This window comes from Chlamydomonas reinhardtii, chromosome 16, assembly GCF_000002595.2.
Source record: "Chlamydomonas reinhardtii strain CC-503 cw92 mt+ chromosome 16, whole genome shotgun sequence".
Classification (NCBI taxonomy): domain Eukaryota; kingdom Viridiplantae; phylum Chlorophyta; class Chlorophyceae; order Chlamydomonadales; family Chlamydomonadaceae; genus Chlamydomonas; species Chlamydomonas reinhardtii.
Genome location: NC_057019.1, coordinates 3196855 through 3212928, shown reverse-complemented (window position 1 = coordinate 3212928; position 16074 = coordinate 3196855). Strand labels below are relative to the sequence as shown.

Genomic DNA, 16074 nt, shown 5'->3' with positions numbered 1-16074 from the left:
CAACAGCTGTGGAATGGACCAAAGCTGGCACAGCGTGCCTGGCCCCTCCACCCGCTTCCCCCGCAAGCCCCGCACCGCCACCCCAGAACTGCACTCCTGCCACTCCCTTTGCACCGCGTCGTGCCCCATTGTGTCGCCCCAACTGCCCTACTGCCGTGCCCACGCCAACTCGTGCTGTCGAACCGTGGGAATGAAACAAGAATAGAGCTCGCCTCTTGCGCACTCTTTATGGCTGACCTGAGTCTCATGGGCACAAGCGATGACGTCAAGAGCGGGCAATGACGCCGTCGTTATAATAATCAAACTGAACGATTAACGATTCTGCATATTCAATTATCCCTTCAATTAACCTGCAAAACAGATTCTGACGTCGACCTCAGCGCCTGCACAGGCGCCTGCATACGCACTTATCGCAACTTAGAGGCTTGTGGTGAACACCCTCTTAGACAATTAAGCTACGTACGAACACCGGCTTTGCGGAAAAAGAGCGCGGCGACTCGGCGGTGTTGCCATGCACCTTTAGAGATGCCGCTGCCAGCCAACTGGGTTGTTGCGGGGCGAGGAATTGGGAGCGGGCTTGCTAACAGGTGAGGAGGGCGCGCGGCGTGCGGTGGCAACGGCCGTTGGGCAGGGCTCCCTCAACAGCGAGCGTTGGCTAATCAACCGAGAGTGTAGTCAGTTTTCACTGAGTCAAGTGAGTCGTTGGAATCATTTCATGAAACCACGCGATGTAGGCGAGCAGCCTGGCACTCGTAAGGTCGTTTTGGCTGAGCGCTGGCGGACCGTTGTCAACGCGCTGTTGCCGCGCTCGTGGCATTGCTCAGTTTCATCACAGCGCTAAGATGTGCGCCCGGACGGAAAGGAACGCCGGCCGTTCGCCTGTGCCCGCTTGCACAGCCCTAGGGGTAGCAATTTGCGGGCGCTTTGTTTAGCCATATTCCATTGTGCATTGTTGCATTACTTGCTGCTGCAATTCTGTCCAGGTGCCACAGACGAGGTGAAGTCACGTCGACGTGGACGTCTTCAGCGCCCTTTTTTCGGTCGCGGCTTAGCGTGCTGGGCCAATACAAGCCGCAGCAGGCATCGCTCTCAACATCTCGAGGTAAGGAAACGTCAGCCGCTGGGTGTACAGCGGCGGGGCCAGAACGCATGCGATCGGGCGGGGCCTCCGGCACTGGCGCCGCTGAAGCATTTTGATGGCGCAAGATCCGTGTCAAGAGACAGAAGGTGCAAGAACCGTCCAATGGCGGGCGGAGGCGGGCGGCTGCGGGCAGCGCCGGTAAACAGGCCGACAACACGAGGCGCCCGTGCTTATTGGCCCAACACCCCACCCCACCCTACCCCCCAACATCCTGTCCTGCAACTCGTGCCTTTCGACAGGCAAATCAGCGCCACTCCAACCTCCTTCAACACCTGCTGCTCTGGGAGGTTCAAGGGAAAGCATGGGATCCGGTCGCGGCCCAGAGAGCAAGCAGGCGGTAGCCGCACCGTCGGCTGCCGCCGCTGCAATCGAAGGGCGCGGCTCGCTTCTGCAGCAAATCGCGCAGCAGCAGCAGCAGCGCCAGGTGTCGGGCACCGGACCGGTGTCACCCTCGGCTATCCATCTGACCGTGGCGTCAGGCGCGGTGGTGGCGCCAGAGCTTGAGTACACGGTGGGTGAAGGCACTAGCGATGGGTTGGTCCAGGTGACTGCCATTTCATTATGGTTGGGCAAGTGATGAAGCGTCTTCTACCTGTTGGGCGTGGAAACCGCGATATGAAGCAAGACTTGCTGCCGACACGGGGCTGGAGGCAGGTTAGGCATGTGAGCAGCCGGGCGATGGTTTGAGACGGCGCAAAAGCGCGCGTTGACCTAACAACGGCCGATGGCAGTGTTGTAAGCCCCGGCATCTCCCTGACCGTCCCGCTTCACAGGTGGTGTTGGACATGCTGCACAAAAACGCAGTGGCTAATGTGGAGGCCTCGATGCGCGGTGGTGTGGTGCTGGGGCTCACCAGCCCTGCGGGCCCTACTGCCACGCTGGACGTGGTCATCGGGCAGGTGAGGAGCGAGCACGGCAGGGCCAGGGTAGGACCAGCAGGGAAGCGAGTCGCTACCCTGATGGAAGGTGCGGCCTGCGGCGACAGTATGGTACGGAGCTAGCTTGCCGGAAAGGGTAGGGGCAGGCCTTCCGGAAGATGGGTGTCCGCAATTACAACGAATCAAAACCAAAACAGGAGCGTTTCATGTGAACTGTTGTGCCTTCATTGCAACACCACAGCTGAACTTCAAGCGGCTGCTGGCCTGTGCACGCAACAAGCTGTGGTGGATGACGCCCGAGTGGCGCGGTGACACGTGGGCGCTGCCGCCGGAGACACAGTTCCTGCTGGCGGAGATGCGGGAGGGAGGGCCATATGCCATCCTGCTGCCGCTGATTGATGGAGACTTCCGGGCCACATTGCGAGCACCCGCCAAGTGAGTTGGGACGAGGGTAGGGAGGGTTGGGAGGGTTGGGAGGGGATGGCATTGACTCCTTACATGAGAGGTCGCTGCAAGTCGATCTCTTAGTGGAGGTTGAGGGTTGATGCGCATATGGCCTTGGGCCGACATTGCAGGGGCGGCAGAGTATATTCATGACCTACACATACATGCCACGTGCGTTCGGATTCCGCCCAGACCAATCACTGGAGGCATGTGCACCGCATCACCACCGCCTTCGCTCTGCATTACCGCCGCGTTAGCACTGTGTCTGCTTCTGGAAGTTCTCCACCGTGAGGTTAGCGGTCAGTGCCGGAATACAGTTGAACTTGCGGACAAATGTGTCCACCTCGCGCGACAGCCGGTCGCGTGTGAATGCATTTGGCACTAGTTCCATGCGGCCACCACTGTACCTGTACATATAGAAGGGGAGGGAAAGGGGGGTCATGCCGTGGCCTGGGACTTGCTGGTGACGGGAGTAGAGCACGGGGCTGCATTGGCGCAAGGGAGGGTGCTGACCTGAACACCAGCAGTGCAGCCGGGTCATCTGCATGCTGGGGCTTGAGTATGAACGTTGTGGGCGCTCCGGCAGCGTCGGCCGCAGTGGTGGCCTCAGCCGTCATGTCCACGCGGTACCCAAACAGGCTGTAGCACGCCTCACTGTGAGGGGTATGTGCACGGGATGTCAGGGGGTTGGTTATAGCCAGGGCGGAGCGTGGGCACATGCAGTAACATCATACCGCTTGGTGCTGCTGCACTCACCGGAACACCGTAATCCGCTCCTTAAACACGGCCTTGAGCCTGTGCATGGCCTTCTCACACTCTTCAACCTTACGCCGGAGCACTGTAATCTCCGCGTCCTTCACTGCCATGGCCACACCGCCACCCAGCGCCGGTGCCGGAATTGGGGGAATAGTGTCGCTCTCAGAGGCCATCGGCTGCGCGGCGTCCACGCCTGCAGATTGCATGCAATTGTACTATCAGCACAGCAAGTACACACTACTGCAGACACAGTTGTCAAGCAGCCTGGCCTAGCGAATGGCGGTGCCCGGCGCAGGTGCACACCTGGTGCAGCGCCAGCCATCGTCTGCAGAGCCGCCACTGCAGCCTCCAGCTCCGCCACCTGCAGCCGCAGCGCCTCGTTCTCAGCACCCAGCTGTGTCACAGCTGCCTCCCGTGCTGCCTGCTTGGCTTCCGCCTCCGGGTTGTGGCGGAGGTGCAGCACGCGGACACCACCTCCACGGATCAGCTCGCCACGGCCCAGCCGCTCCTGCAGCTGTGCCACCTCGGCTGCCAACCCATCAGCCTCCCGCTCCAGTTGCTTGATGCGTTGCTCTGCTGCCTCCGCGCGTGTTGTAGAGGTGCGTGCTGCCATGGTCTGTGCCTCTGCCGCCGAGGCGCTGGCCGCCACCTCGGCCTGCAGCGCCGCCACCTGCTTCTGTAGGTCCTCATTCAGTGCGTGCAGCTGTGTCACGGCGGCCGCCTGCTCGGCCGCAAGCAGCTGCCCACTGAGCGAGCCTGGCAGCACAGCTCCTGCGCTGGTGCTGGAGGCGGCAGTAGAGGCGGCGCCAAGCGCAGCCCGGAGCGCATCGCGCTCCTGGGCAATGGCTGCTGCCCGCCGCTCCGCCACACGCTCCGCTGTCAGCGCCTTCTCCAACCGGCTGCGCGAATCAGACAGCTGGGCCTGCAGCTCAGTGGCGTAGGCCTCTGAGCCACTCGCCTGGAAGCATGAGGACAGCTGCGGGTTAGACAGCTGCAAATGGAGTGCAGAAAGCCACAGTGTTCAGAGGCATACGAGGCAGGCGAAGCAGCAGTCTGCAGCAGCCCTCACCGCGGCACGCAGCTGCATCAGGGTCTCGTCCTTGGCCTTGACTGCGGCACGGAGGTCCATCACCTCCTCCCCCAAGGCGGCAGCAGAGCGCCAGGCCTCCGCCGCCTGGGCCGCAACCGGCAGCCCCTGGGGAACTGAGAGTGCACGGGTGATTGCAGCCCATGCGGTCTGCAGGGGCTCGGGCAGCTCGGTCTCACCAGCTGCGCCAACGCCCCCTGTGCTGGCGGCTCCAACACCTGCAGTGCTTGGCGCTGCGGCGGCCTGCACATGTAGGCGGTCCGCAAAGCTGCTGTCCACCATGACGCCCCGGCCCGCAGCTGACCCCGCAGCTATGTCACTAGGCTTCAGCAGCCCTGCCTGCGATACAGCCAGTGCGTCACGCGCCGCCCTCAGTTCCTCCTCCAGCAGCTGCAGCCGCACGTGCTGTGCGGAGGTCCGCAGCGCCGTCAGCTCTGCCTCGTGGCGTGTTGCACGCTGCCGGGCTGACTCCAGCTCCGCCTGCAGGTCAGCTGAGCTGGCACGCAGCTCGTCCAGCTGCACCATCGCCACCTGCAAGCAGACGCGTTACATACATCAGTTACCCGCGCTTCTCTCAGCACAGAGCGCCAGCTAAGCGGACCTGCCTGCAAACAGTGCGTGTGTAGGTTGCGAGCATGCCAGATAGCTGCGTTGACCCGCACCTTAAGCACCTCCTGCTCCGCCTCCACGCGTTTGGCTGCCATGCGCTCCACCAGCTCCACCTTTTGGGCTGCGACTTTGGCCTCGGCACGTGCCGCGTCCAACTCAAGCCGCAGCCGCGCAGTGGCAGCCTCCGCTTCTGCTGCCAGGCATGCCTGCTCCGCCTTGTGCTCTGCCAATGCGGCCTCGGCCGAGGAAAGCCGTTGCACAGAGATCGCCTGCACCACGCGACACCCCAAAGCCGTCAAGACTGGCTGGCTGCGAAAAGCTTGCAGCCGTTTGGGGGCCTGCCTCACCTCACGCTGCTTCGAAGCTGCTAAATCCTGCTCTAGGAGCATGGTTGCGTGCAGCTGCTCGTCCAACTGGCGGTTCACGTGCTGTAGCGCAGTCGATGAGCCTGAGATGGAGCTGGCGGAGGTGCTTTTGAGGGCCTGCGGAGTGCGGGCGTGGAGGGCCGCGAACGCTCGGCACGCTGCACCACCGCCCTGCCGAAACCCATCGCCTACCTTATTTTCCTCTGTCAGGACAGCCACAGCCTCATTTTTTGCTGCGAGTTCCATCTGCAACTTATCAGCTCGCGCCCGCGCTTGCGCCAGCTCGTCTTCGAGCTCCTTAATCTGTGGAGGTCACTGATATGAGTGCACCGATCCTTGCATCTGGCGACCTGCAAATGTATTTTACCTTGCCCCCGCGTCCACGCAAGTAATCCAGTAAGCCGTCGCCCGAAGGGAGTGCATTCAGCCTTCACGCAAACAACCCGACGGTCAGAGCTTGCCAGCGGCTTCCTGAGCGGCTCTAACTGTGTATACCTGTCTACAGTAGAAGGTGGCACGAGGCTGCCTGAAGGCGTTGTGAGCCCGAGAGAACTAACAGTCGGCAGACCTCCTGGGGTCTGGAGCACAGCCAGTCGCGGCCGTTTCGAGGGCTCGCCGGCCCCAGTATTGCCCTTCATGTTGAAACTATTAAAAGGATACGCCTAGTCCCGCGAGAAGAAGAGCTGAGGTGCCAGCACTTCGCAGGGCAATTCGTCTTTGCAAGTAAGGAATGAACAACTAAGGCCTTTGAATAAATACATGGCTTTAACAAATAACTATGTATGTGGACAGGCGATGCAAGCAATGACCGATGCCATTACATGCCCCGCGCAGGCGTGCCGAGGGTGCCAACGGCGAGGTCGTCCTGCGTCTGGAGAGCGGCTCTCCCGATGTCACAGGCACCCGTTGGCCGTCTGCCATGTACGTGGGCGCTTCATGGGACCCGTACGAGCTCATCGACCGCGGCGTCGCAGCCGCGGCGGCTATGTCGGGTGGCGCCCGCCCACGCTCCACGAAGCAGGTGTGCCGGTACCCACAATTAGCGGGCACACATTCAATACGCCCAGCATTTGGACGTTACCGCAGCTGTGTATCTCGTCTCTTATAGACTGCCCTTCCGATCGCCCTGATGGATTTCTGCAGATGCCGCCGTCACTGGACGGCTTCGGCTGGTGCACCTGGGACGCGTTCTACTCCACCGTGTCAGCACGCGGGCTGGCCGAGGGCCTGGCGGCGCTGGAGGCGGGCGGCGTCAGTCCGCAGCTACTCATCATCGATGATGGCTGGCAGGTGGGAGGAGGTGTTGCACAGTGCTGCAATTGCCATCCCGCGGCCGTTTGCGCAAGTAGTGAAGCCATGGTCTCAAGCTCACAGGCATCGTGATTGCAATGTAAGATTCTCCTCCTGATAAGCTCTCTACTGACATTGCCATGCTTTTGTTTTGCTTGCCCTGCCCCGCGGTATCCCAATCAGATGACGGACGTGGACCCGCCCATGCGAAAGACGCCTGCCGCCGACCTGGCGGACAAGCTGCATGTGGAGGGCGAGCCGCGGCGACTGCTGGAGGCCACACAGGACGAGTTCTTTTATGAGAGCCAGGAGGTCATGGCGGACGCAGCCGCACACATGCCGCAGGCCGCCGGCACCACACTGGGTAAGGACTCGGTGAAATGGTGTGCACCTTACATGACTTCGAGGGATTTGGCTAAGCGGTGTACGGCCGCAACACGTTCCAAACACGCTTGACTTTGCCCCGGACCTGACGCTCGTGCTCCTGCATGCTAACCCATCACGCCACCCCACTCATCCCCAGGCACGGTCATGCCCACACTCGCCAACCTGGGGCCGCAGCACAACGCGCCGCTGCACTCCCACAGCGGCAGCGTGGCCAGCCTGGACACGCTCGACCTGACCAACAACAACACCATCGCCAGCCAGAGTCAGGACAACACTGGTACGAGGCCAACCGGTGGCCAGCGCCAGCAGCAGGACCGGCCGGCGGCTCCCAGCTCCACCGCGGGGATGGCCACACGCGCGCAGCACGCCGGCGCTAGCGCCGTGGAGTCCAGCGGCGTCGGTGTGAGCATAACGGAGGCGGTGCGTGCGCGCGAGGCAGCCGGCGCCAGCACCACTACTCAAGAGCCCGCAGTTCCGCCGGTTGCTCCCGCGCCTGCGCAGCTGGCAGTCAGGCCCGCGACAGCGGAGTCGGAGCTTGCAGCCAAGAACGCGGCGACTGCGTTCTGGCTGGTGCGCGCTAGCCAGAAGGTGGCGGGCTGGTTCATGGGCATCGCCACCGCCGGCTTCCTCATCTTCTACCAATGGGTGGTGGAGCCGGCTCCGCCCAACAGCCTGGCGGTCAGGGCCTTCGCGGCGGCGGCCAAGGGTGAGCCAGGCTTGTTGACGCTGATGCCGTCATGCGGCATATCACCCAAGGGGACAACTCATGACAATACATGTTGCTTAGAATACCGAATACACGACTTGAGACACACGGGTGCAGTAACACGAGCGGCGCCCTGCACACCACATCGCCACTCCCGCCCCACATGCAGGCCTCCTGAAGCCCGCCATGCTGTCCTTCTACGCGACTGCCTCTGACTTCACGCGCCGCCTCACCAGCGTGCGCGCCAACGGCAAGTTCTCCCACCCCGACGCCGGCCCCGACACCGATTGGGCGGGAGTGCCCGAGGCGCTGGGCACAGTCGTGGCGCACATCAAGCGCAAGTGAGAACTGAGCCTTGGTCATGCCTGTCTTCGGCGTGTTGATGCCTTGGATGGGCATTTGCTAAAGTTGGTAACGCCTGTGCAGGTTCGGCGTGCGCTACATCTATTGCTGGCATGGCCTGCCGGGCTACTGGGCGGGCGTGATGCCCACCGACCACGACGAGCTGGGCGGTGGCGCCGGCATCCCGGGCCTGGAGAGCCACATCCGCTTCGCCAGCCCCACACAGGGCGTGCTGGAGATTGAGCCTTCCATGGCCTGGAACCCCGCCGTGCTGGCAGGTGGGCTTGTTAGCATCCGGAGGGGTGCTTGCTTGCGTCGGGGCGTTGACAAGTGCGCTTAGCGGGTTACCGTAACTAACCCCTTTACCGTATTCCATACTCCACCCCACAACAGGCATCGGTGTTGTGGCTGACCCCAACCGCCTGTACAACGCCATGCACCGCTACCTGCACGACAGCGGCGTGGACGGCGTCAAGGTGGACTGCCAGGCCGGTGTGGGCCTAATCGGTGAGCGGGCGGTCGCTTTGGGTTTGTCGGAAGCTTTTGGTTGTGAGAGATCGCTGCGCCCGGCATGTCACAGACGCCCATAGTGAATACTCTGTTGTTGGTAACAACGCATGGTTGCATCTACAAGTCGCATTGACACCCCAGCGCCGCATTTGCAGGCTCTGCGATGGGCGGAGGCGCGGCCCTGAGCGCCATGTACCAGGGCGCGCTGGAGGCCAGCGTGGCGCACCACTTCGTCGGCAACCACGTCATCAACTGCATGTGCCACTCGACCGAGAACCTGTACAGGTGCGGGGACTTTGGCGCTGCCATAGCACAGTTGTAGTCCCTGGGCGCTTGTCACGCCGCGCACACAGCTACTACGCGTTTACCTAGGGCAGCTCACGGTGATGCCCTGACCATGACGTTGCTGCATTGTCCTCCCTGCACCCGTGTCGTCACAGGATGACCGCCACGGCGGTGGCCCGCGCCTCGGACGACTTCTACCCGCGCGACCCCGCCTCCTCCCACCCGCACATCGCGGCCTGCGCCTACAACAGCCTGTTCCTGGGGGCGCTGCTGCAGCCGGACTGGGACATGTTCCACTCCAAGCACCCCGCGGCCAAGCTGCATGCTGCGGCGCGGTGAGGCTCGGCACCAATCGCTTTGGAAGCTACCTTTGGTGTTTTCGTGCCACAGGCTCCTGCGGTGCGCAATCCTGTCGTGTGTGTGCACTTCAGGAACTTATCACGCATGTCCTGTTCTTGCTGGTCCACTTGCGTGCCCTCACAGCGCCGTGTCGGGCGGGCCGGTGTACGTGTCTGACAAGCCCGGCGAGCATGACTTCGCGCTGCTGCACAGCCTGGTGCTGCCGGACGGCTCCGTGCTGCGCGCCAGTCTGCCGGGCCGCCCCACGCGTGACTGCCTGTTCGTGGACGTGCTGCGCGACGGCAAGAGCCTGCTCAAGGTAGGCCTAGGTGGTGGCAGACAGCTGCACGAGCGTGTCATGAGAGCTGCGCCTTGCTAAGGAGACTGAGCTTCACGCCATCTGACATCGCCGCGCCCTTGCCTTCCACTCGGTCTCTCGGCCATGTGCTGCTGCAGGTCTGGAACGCCAACTCGGTGACTGGCGTGGTGGGCGTGTTCCACCTGCAGGGCAGCAGCTGGGACCGCGTGCGCCGCAAGTTCCACGTGCACGACAAGGCGCCGCGGCGGCTGAGCACCGAGGTGCGCCCCTACGACGTGGACGCCTTCCGGCCGCCCTCAAACGGCTCTGCTGCCGCCGAGGCCGCGGTGGCCGCGTCGGAGCAGTTCGCGGTGTACAGCCGGGCCGGCGGTGTCCTGAGCCTGCTGCACGGCAACGAGGGCGTCAAGGTGGGTCGTGGGCTTGTGGGGTCCATGGGCGCACCACCCTATTGGGCTGCCATTGATTGGGCGACTGTAGGGTCTGTGTGAGGGTTACCTGCAAGAGCAACGGACGGCAGTGAGCAACCCTTTGACATCTTAAGTGTCTTGTAAACTGCGTGCAGGTGTCGCTGCCCAGTGCGGAGGCGGACGTGCTCACCGTGTCCCGCGTGACCCGTGTGGGCGGCAATGCCTTTGCGCCGCTGGGCCTAACCAACATGGTCAACGGCGGGGGCGCCGTGCGGGCGGTCTCCCACACCTTCGGACTGCCGGCGCCCGCCAGCTCCGTCAGTGGCGGCGCCAGCAACGGCAACGGCCGCCACGGCGGTGTTGTCGCCACCCGGGAGTGTGTCTTCACCATGACGGTAAGCCGCCCGCTTGATATCCAACCACAGCGCCGACAACCTTTTTTTGTGGCACGGTGTCCTCGGCGTCCTGATGTATCTGCATGGTGAACGCTGCCATACTGTCTTGCACGCACATCCGCAGCTGCTCTCCTTGTCCGCCACTGTCACCGCATGGCCCGACCCCATGCGCCTCGACCCAATTCGCCTTGCTCGCCTGCTCACACCCTGCCGCCGTGTTCCCTTATGGCATCACAGGTGCGCGGCTACGGCGAGCTGGTGTCATACTGCGGCCGTGAGCCCGACCTGGTGCTGCTCAACGGCGCCCGCCTGCAGCCCGAGGTCAGCTACACCTACAGCCCCGGCGTCGTGGCGGCCGGCAGCGGCGCGGCGGCAGAGGGTGGGCGGCTGCGTGTGGACCTGCCGCGCGTGTCAGACCTGGAGAACGAGGTGCAGGTGGTGTTCCGCAGCTTCGAGTAAGGGACCGAGTTTGTCTCTCGGGCCTGCATAATATGTTTCTGGACCTGTGTACTGTACAGGCAGCCGAGGGGCCTGAGGTTTTTTCTGAGTCCGGGTGCTTGCATTGCAGTAGTGCAGGCAGGAGTGCGAAGGTCTTAGATGAGCTGGTGCAAGAATGTTTCTGGCTCCACAAAAGAGGGAGGAGGGCAACTCGAGCATACTATGATGCCGGAGCTCTGTAGACGCGGTTGGTTGCGTTCGGCAATAATCCACATTCTTTGGGGCGATAACATGCTCAGCCGCATTACTCAACTCCATACGGGAGCATAGGAGTAGGAACGTGCTGCCGCGGTGTTGACGTTGTGTGGCGGCGGCTGGAGGCGTGGCAGTGCCCAAAACGACGTCCTGGGCATGCCTCCAGCGCTGGCACACAACCGCACACGCTTTGCACCGCCCCCACGCGATGGCGCAAGCCGCCGCGGTGTTGGGTTGTGCGGCGGCGGCTGGAGGCGTCGCAGGGCCCAGCCTGAAAGTTAAGCCTGAAATTACCCAGATGAACGGATTTGTTGTATGTAAGAAAGAGGATGCTCGCTGCGCTGATAGACGTTGCAGTGCACGTGCAAGCGCGGGTTGCGACATACGTAAGGGTAGAGCGCGGGAATAACCGTGCGTGCAGTGTGCTGTACTGTGAAGAGATACTACCGGAGGCCCCGGAGGGAAGATGCAAGCACAAGCTGTGCAAATGCACGGACGCTACTGTTTGGAGAGTTGCAAAGGAAGGCACGCCAGCATAAAGGCTGAATCAGGCTGAATGCGCATATCAACCGTTGAAGCATACCCAGGCACGAACGGGAGGGTGCGGTACTGGCACTGAGTCAGGCCGGCACAGCGTGTCATCAGAGTAAGACAAGTGACGTTTTTTGCCGAGAGGCGCGCCCTGCCATGGGTAGGCCAGGGGAGGGTTAGGCCTTTGGACTAGGTGGGTGCCTCTCGCACCGGAACCACCACATTTGCGCACGCAGCACCAGCGCGGCTGTACACCGCAAAACGCAACAGCGTAGAACTCTGTTGCGCCTACTGAGAAAGGCACGGCTGTTGTGTCCTTGCGCGGTTTTGACGCGTTGTACGTTATGGCTGGGAGGGCGGTAACCCACCAGGAAATGCCGGAAGGCGGGAAGGGCAGCTCCGTGTGGGCCAAGATGGTCCTTCAGAGGAGTGGCTCTTCAGCCTTCAGGCGTGCCTGACTCCCCCCTTCCCAGGCTAGTGCGTTTCGGGCTAGTGCGTAGTGGGCAGGGGGGGGGGACGAACAAACATTTTGGATACCTGCCCAAAGCATGCCATGGAAGCTTATGAAGGCAGGGGAACGTCAGGACCCTACCAAAAGACGAAGGGCTACCGTCCGTCAACATGTGTTGGGTTGGGAGCTTGGGATGTTGGGGTGCGACACGTCTCGCCTGGCCAGAAGGTGCCACAAGTCGCGGACCGGTGCTGGCGCGCCGGAAGAAAACGCATGTTTATGTCCCAGGCGGCAAATCTTTAGGCGTGCTTTACTTGGGTGCATCTGGACGGGCCTGGGACGGTCGCAAGATGTCCACAACATGTTGACAACGTGCTGTGGTCAAGACGTGCCCTGCGAACTCCCCATGCTTGCATGTAAGTAGGGCTCGCTGAAAGCAGTCGTTTGCCGCCATCTTGATAGAAACAGAGGGGTTTGAGGGGATGTACGGCACTGCACGGCACGGTCAGGGGGGGGGGGTCGATAGGTTTTGCAGGGTGGGGTCTGGAACTAATGTTCGTAACCCCCCCCCCTTGCATCAGCCTTTACAATGACGGATGACCTGCCGACGGCCATCGTGTCTGCTGACCTTCGCCCCTCCAAGCTGAAAATTCTGAAGCAGTCTGGACGGTTGGCAACCACGGTCGGAGCGTGTTCCGGGCGACGCTGGCGGCGGGCCCACACCCCGGTTGGTCGTGTCACACACGCAGCCGATCTCCTCCCCTGCCGCCCCGTGCCGGCGGGATCCCAGTCCACCGTGGGCACGGCCGCCCCCAGCGCCGGGCCGGCGGGCTCCCACCGCACGGTAGGCACGCGCGTGGGCGACCGTCAGTCGCCGGAGTACCGTGAGCACGGCCGTGTGCAGCACTCAGCCCGGGAGCTCGCTTTTGGCACGTGCGTCTGGTCGGGGGGCAGCGCTGCTCAGCTGTAGCTACCCGCCGTGATGCACCACGCCGGCGGCACCCAGCGGCCGCACCAAGCATCCCTCTATCGCATCAGAGACGGCACAGGCCACCGCTCAGGCGGGGTCGTGGACGGTGGCGGTGCGGGTGGGCGCAAAGACGGCGCTTCGGTGGTGGCCCCCAACAGGCCACGGCTGCCGTCGTCGCCGGCGCTCACGCTGGACCCGTGCTGCCCCCCGCCGGCGGCACCCCAGCGGCTGCACAGGCAGCCGCTCAACCGCAGCAGGCAGTTCCACCAGCGCTGGCGTGGGATTGGGTGTTTAAGATGAGGGCCGTAGGCGGCGGCAGCGCGGGTGGGCGCAACGGCGGCGTCTCAGCACTGGGCCCCCACAGGCCATGGCTGCTGTCGTCGCCGGCGCTCACGCTGGGCCCGCGCTACCCCTGGCCGGCGGCATCCCACCGGCTGAACTGGCAGCCGCTCAATCGCAGCAGGCAGTTCCACCAGCACTGGCGTGGGATTGGGAATTTCCACCTCGGGGCCGCGGGCAGTGGCGGCACGGCAGGGTGCAATGGCGGCATGGCGGCAGTGCCCCCCCACCAGGCCGCGGCTGCTGTCGTCATTGGCGCCCACGCTGGACCCGTCCTGCCTCCGCCGGTGACACCCCTTTACCGCGCCAGGCGGTGCCGCCCGTGGCGTGAGGCTGTAATACCTCGAGGCGGCCCGCAAGGGCTGTAGTTGGGTAGGGCGCCGCGGGGGCTTGGGGCAGGGGTATCTGTCGTCCCCGGCGGAGGGTATGCCGTCAAAAGCACAAACGCAGCGTGGGAGGTCCATGTGCGCGTCCTGACGTGGAAAGAGTCGACACACATGCGCATGGACATGGCGAGACCCTCAAGCGCTGATGCGCGTTGCTCAGGCAAAACAAGGGGTGCTGACTGCTGATACACGCTGTCCATGAACCCATGACGGGGTGTGGAACGGGATTCTTGGCAGTGACTGACTTGAAGGAGAGCGGAGCCTGGCTGCACGGGTCCCACCAACCCACCCGCGCTGAGGCTGAGGGGGGTCTTGCCTACTGAGGTGACAAGTGTTCCCCGGTCACGGGAAAAGGGGCTGAGCCCCTCCACAGTCTGAGGCCGAACAACCTCATCGCCCGGACATAGCCGGGGTCGGTTTCCACAGGCACATAGCCAAACCAGGTGCCTATCTAGTAGTCGCGATGCCACAGCAGAGCCAACCGCAGCCAGACGCAGCACAGTTGTCAACAGCCGCACTGCTTGTCATGCCGCTACGGATGCCCTGCCAGCCCCACCGCGGACCGCTACCTAGACACCGCCGGCCGGCTCCTCAGCCTGCGCGCTTGCGCCGCTTCTTGGGCGGCGCTGCGCTCTCCTCCTCCACGTGGCCTTTCCCGCCCCCTCCGCTACCAAGATGCGCGCACGCGCCCCCGCTGCTGCCGCCGCCGCCGCCGCTGCCGCCGCCGCCGCTGCCGCCGCCACTGCCGCCGCTGCCGCCGCCGCCGCTGCCGCCGCCGCCGCTGCCACCTCCGCCGCCGCCGCCGCCGCCAGTCTGCAGCGATGCAGGTCGCTTGTGCCCCAGCAGCATCTCCACCAGCGCGTGCCGGATGTTGGTTGCGGAGTTGACGTCACGTCCCTGCACCGTCGGGAGGATAGAGTGAGTGAGTCACACTGAGCCCATGACTGATGAGCCGTCACCCAGCCATCACCCACTGAGCCCCACTGAGACGCCACCCAGCGACCCATCCATCGCCCAGCCAGCCGCCCGCCCACAAAGTGGACTCACCCACACCGTCCCGCAGTGGTTGCACACTTGGACTTGGTGAGCACGTAAGCCCCCCCATGGTACGACCGCCTGCAGGCAGCGCTGCCCGTTGCCGAGTAAGCGCCGCCCGCACTTCGCACACACCTGGGGAGGGAGGGGGCAGGAGTACAGTGTGAACCTTGATGGCTACCCAGCTACCTGTACCGTACACGAGCCCCATCTTGTCCACCCGACCACCTGTCTACTCATTCCAACCCGTCTGCTCTCATCTTGCCTGCGATGTGTAGAACTCGTCCACGTACACCACCAGGTGCGCGTACTTGTCCACCAGCAGGCGGAGCAGTGCCCGGTTTGGGCCCCGCCCCAACCTGCTGATGCAACCGCCATAGCCAGTGTTGGCGTTGCCCCAGCCAACAATGACCTCCTCCTTGGGCCTTCCACCAGCCAGCTGCTGCGCCGTGTGCTCCAGCACCTGTACCCGTGGCATTGGTGTAGCGTCAGCGCAGTGCAGTTGGTGTGGGTGCATCTGCTGGTCCCTCCCCTCTGAAAACATCACCCTCTCATTGCCACCCTGGCACGGGCCACACCATATCTGCGCGTGCTGTTATGTACCTGCACAACTCACACCGAGTCAGGCGTTGCCCATGCGGATCTTGGCCGGGTGGCCGAGGCGGGGGCGGGCCAGCTCCAGCGCGGACATCGAGGTTCGGGAGTTTCGAGGCAGCGTGCCTAGGGATGGTGTCGCCTATCGTATTATGATCTGGAGTTTACAGACGGACGTGGCGTAGGAGTAGGATGAGAATCGGCCATCCCGCAATCGGTCATCCCGGTCGGTCAGGTGCGGAAAGGTGCCGGCTGCTGGCGCGCCCGGGAGCGCGGCTGGCACGTCCACAAACACCGCAACCACCTCAACCACAGCTCGGGGGCTAGCGGCGGTGGGGGCATCGGGCGCATCTGCGGACCCGCCCTGTCATGCGCAAGGCCACGGGCGGCAGGGGCAGGGGCAGGGACAGACAGATACGGATACGGACTACTCGCGCTCACCGCGCAAAACGTCACGAACGGCATCTCAGCGGCGGCAGGGCGATGATCTGGACCCGCGTATCCGCATACCCTTTCAAGGGGTGTGGCTGCTGTGTTGCCCTCAGGGGGGTGGGGCTGGTTGCGCTTGCTTCGACGTGCAGGTTTGGCCCTGCCTCCAAGTGACCAAGCCCACACCAACGCCCACGCACATTGTCCTGGCACAATTACCAGTGTCAACAAACGTCGTTTTAATGCTCAGTCCGCTTTGCTAAATAGGGTCAGCAAGCAGCTTGTGATAGTGATGCACTATGCTGTCGATGCTCGGGCTGCACACGTGCTGTTCGCAACCCCCAAACTGCCGGAGCTATACGGAAGTCCTGCGTCCTGACATCCGT

General features: G+C 63.3%; 3 protein-coding genes across 5 annotated transcripts; 1 reads left to right on the top strand and 2 right to left on the bottom strand.

Moving 5' to 3' along the window:
• The first annotated feature begins 243 nt into the window (after positions 1 to 243).
• Positions 244 to 12367, top strand: CHLRE_16g666334v5 (uncharacterized protein). 3 transcript variants are annotated; one of them, XM_043071068.1, is made up of 18 exons: positions 244 to 587; positions 984 to 1102; positions 1381 to 1652; positions 1915 to 2040; positions 2261 to 2454; positions 6115 to 6301; positions 6424 to 6570; positions 6754 to 6934; positions 7094 to 7663; positions 7833 to 8004; positions 8090 to 8283; positions 8399 to 8512; positions 8671 to 8800; positions 8956 to 9135; positions 9284 to 9458; positions 9596 to 9865; positions 10021 to 10260; positions 10498 to 12367. In XM_043071068.1, the coding sequence occupies exons 1-18, from the start codon at positions 526 to 528 to the stop codon at positions 10717 to 10719; spliced, it is 3555 nt and encodes a 1184-aa protein (XP_042915710.1). In that variant the 5' UTR covers positions 244 to 525; the 3' UTR covers positions 10720 to 12367. The 3 variants fall into 3 exon arrangements, with proteins under 3 accessions (XP_042915710.1, XP_042915711.1, XP_001701433.2); XM_001701381.2 differs by lacking the exons at positions 244 to 587; positions 984 to 1102; positions 1381 to 1652; positions 1915 to 2040; positions 2261 to 2454 and adding an exon at positions 5934 to 6072; XM_043071069.1 differs by lacking the exons at positions 6115 to 6301; positions 6424 to 6570; positions 6754 to 6934; ... (8 more) ...; positions 10021 to 10260; positions 10498 to 12367 and adding an exon at positions 2595 to 2649.
• CHLRE_16g666400v5 (uncharacterized protein) lies at positions 2652 to 5833 on the bottom strand. The gene is made up of 8 exons (XM_043071070.1): positions 5473 to 5833; positions 5263 to 5397; positions 4969 to 5184; positions 4289 to 4837; positions 3523 to 4210; positions 3220 to 3395; positions 2977 to 3117; positions 2652 to 2870 (listed from the first exon to the last, which is right to left on the bottom strand). Exons 1-6 carry the CDS (start codon positions 5524 to 5526, stop codon positions 3382 to 3384), a joined length of 1656 nt encoding a protein of 551 aa, XP_042915709.1. The 5' UTR covers positions 5527 to 5833; the 3' UTR covers positions 2652 to 2870; positions 2977 to 3117; positions 3220 to 3381.
• A 1574-nt stretch (positions 12368 to 13941) lies between the features above and the next one.
• On the bottom strand, positions 13942 to 16022 carry CHLRE_16g666302v5 (uncharacterized protein). Its single transcript, XM_043071067.1, has 3 exons — positions 15701 to 16022; positions 14931 to 15128; positions 13942 to 14527 (listed from the first exon to the last, which is right to left on the bottom strand). The coding sequence occupies exons 1-3, from the start codon at positions 15722 to 15724 to the stop codon at positions 14222 to 14224; spliced, it is 528 nt and encodes a 175-aa protein (XP_042915708.1). The 5' UTR covers positions 15725 to 16022; the 3' UTR covers positions 13942 to 14221.
• Positions 16023 to 16074: the final 52 nt, after the last annotated feature.

Excerpts from the sequence above, each read along its gene's own strand:
- CHLRE_16g666334v5 (XM_043071068.1), top strand. The coding sequence starts at position 526 with ATGCCGCTGCCAGCCAACTGGGTTGTTGCGGGGCGAGGAATTGGGAGC. Across the intron at positions 2,041-2,260 it reads TGGACGTGGTCATCGGGCAG|CTGAACTTCAAGCGGCTGCT; the intron begins GTGAGGAGCGAG and ends GCAACACCACAG. Across the intron at positions 2,455-6,114 it reads ACATTGCGAGCACCCGCCAA|GCGTGCCGAGGGTGCCAACG; the intron begins GTGAGTTGGGAC and ends TGCCCCGCGCAG.
- CHLRE_16g666400v5 (XM_043071070.1), bottom strand. The coding sequence starts at position 5,526 with ATGGAACTCGCAGCAAAAAATGAGGCTGTGGCTGTCCTGACAGAGGAA. Across the intron at positions 4,838-4,968 it reads CGGAGCAGGAGGTGCTTAAG|GTGGCGATGGTGCAGCTGGA; the intron begins GTGCGGGTCAAC and ends GTCTGCTTGCAG. Across the intron at positions 4,211-4,288 it reads TGATGCAGCTGCGTGCCGCG|CTGTCTAACCCGCAGCTGTC; the intron begins GTGAGGGCTGCT and ends CTCCATTTGCAG.
- CHLRE_16g666302v5 (XM_043071067.1), bottom strand. The coding sequence starts at position 15,724 with ATGCCGTTCGTGACGTTTTGCGCG. Across the intron at positions 15,129-15,700 it reads CGTTCGTGACGTTTTGCGCG|GTGCTGGAGCACACGGCGCA; the intron begins GTGAGCGCGAGT and ends CCACGGGTACAG. Across the intron at positions 14,528-14,930 it reads ACGAGTTCTACACATCGCAG|GGACGTGACGTCAACTCCGC; the intron begins GCAAGATGAGAG and ends CCGACGGTGCAG.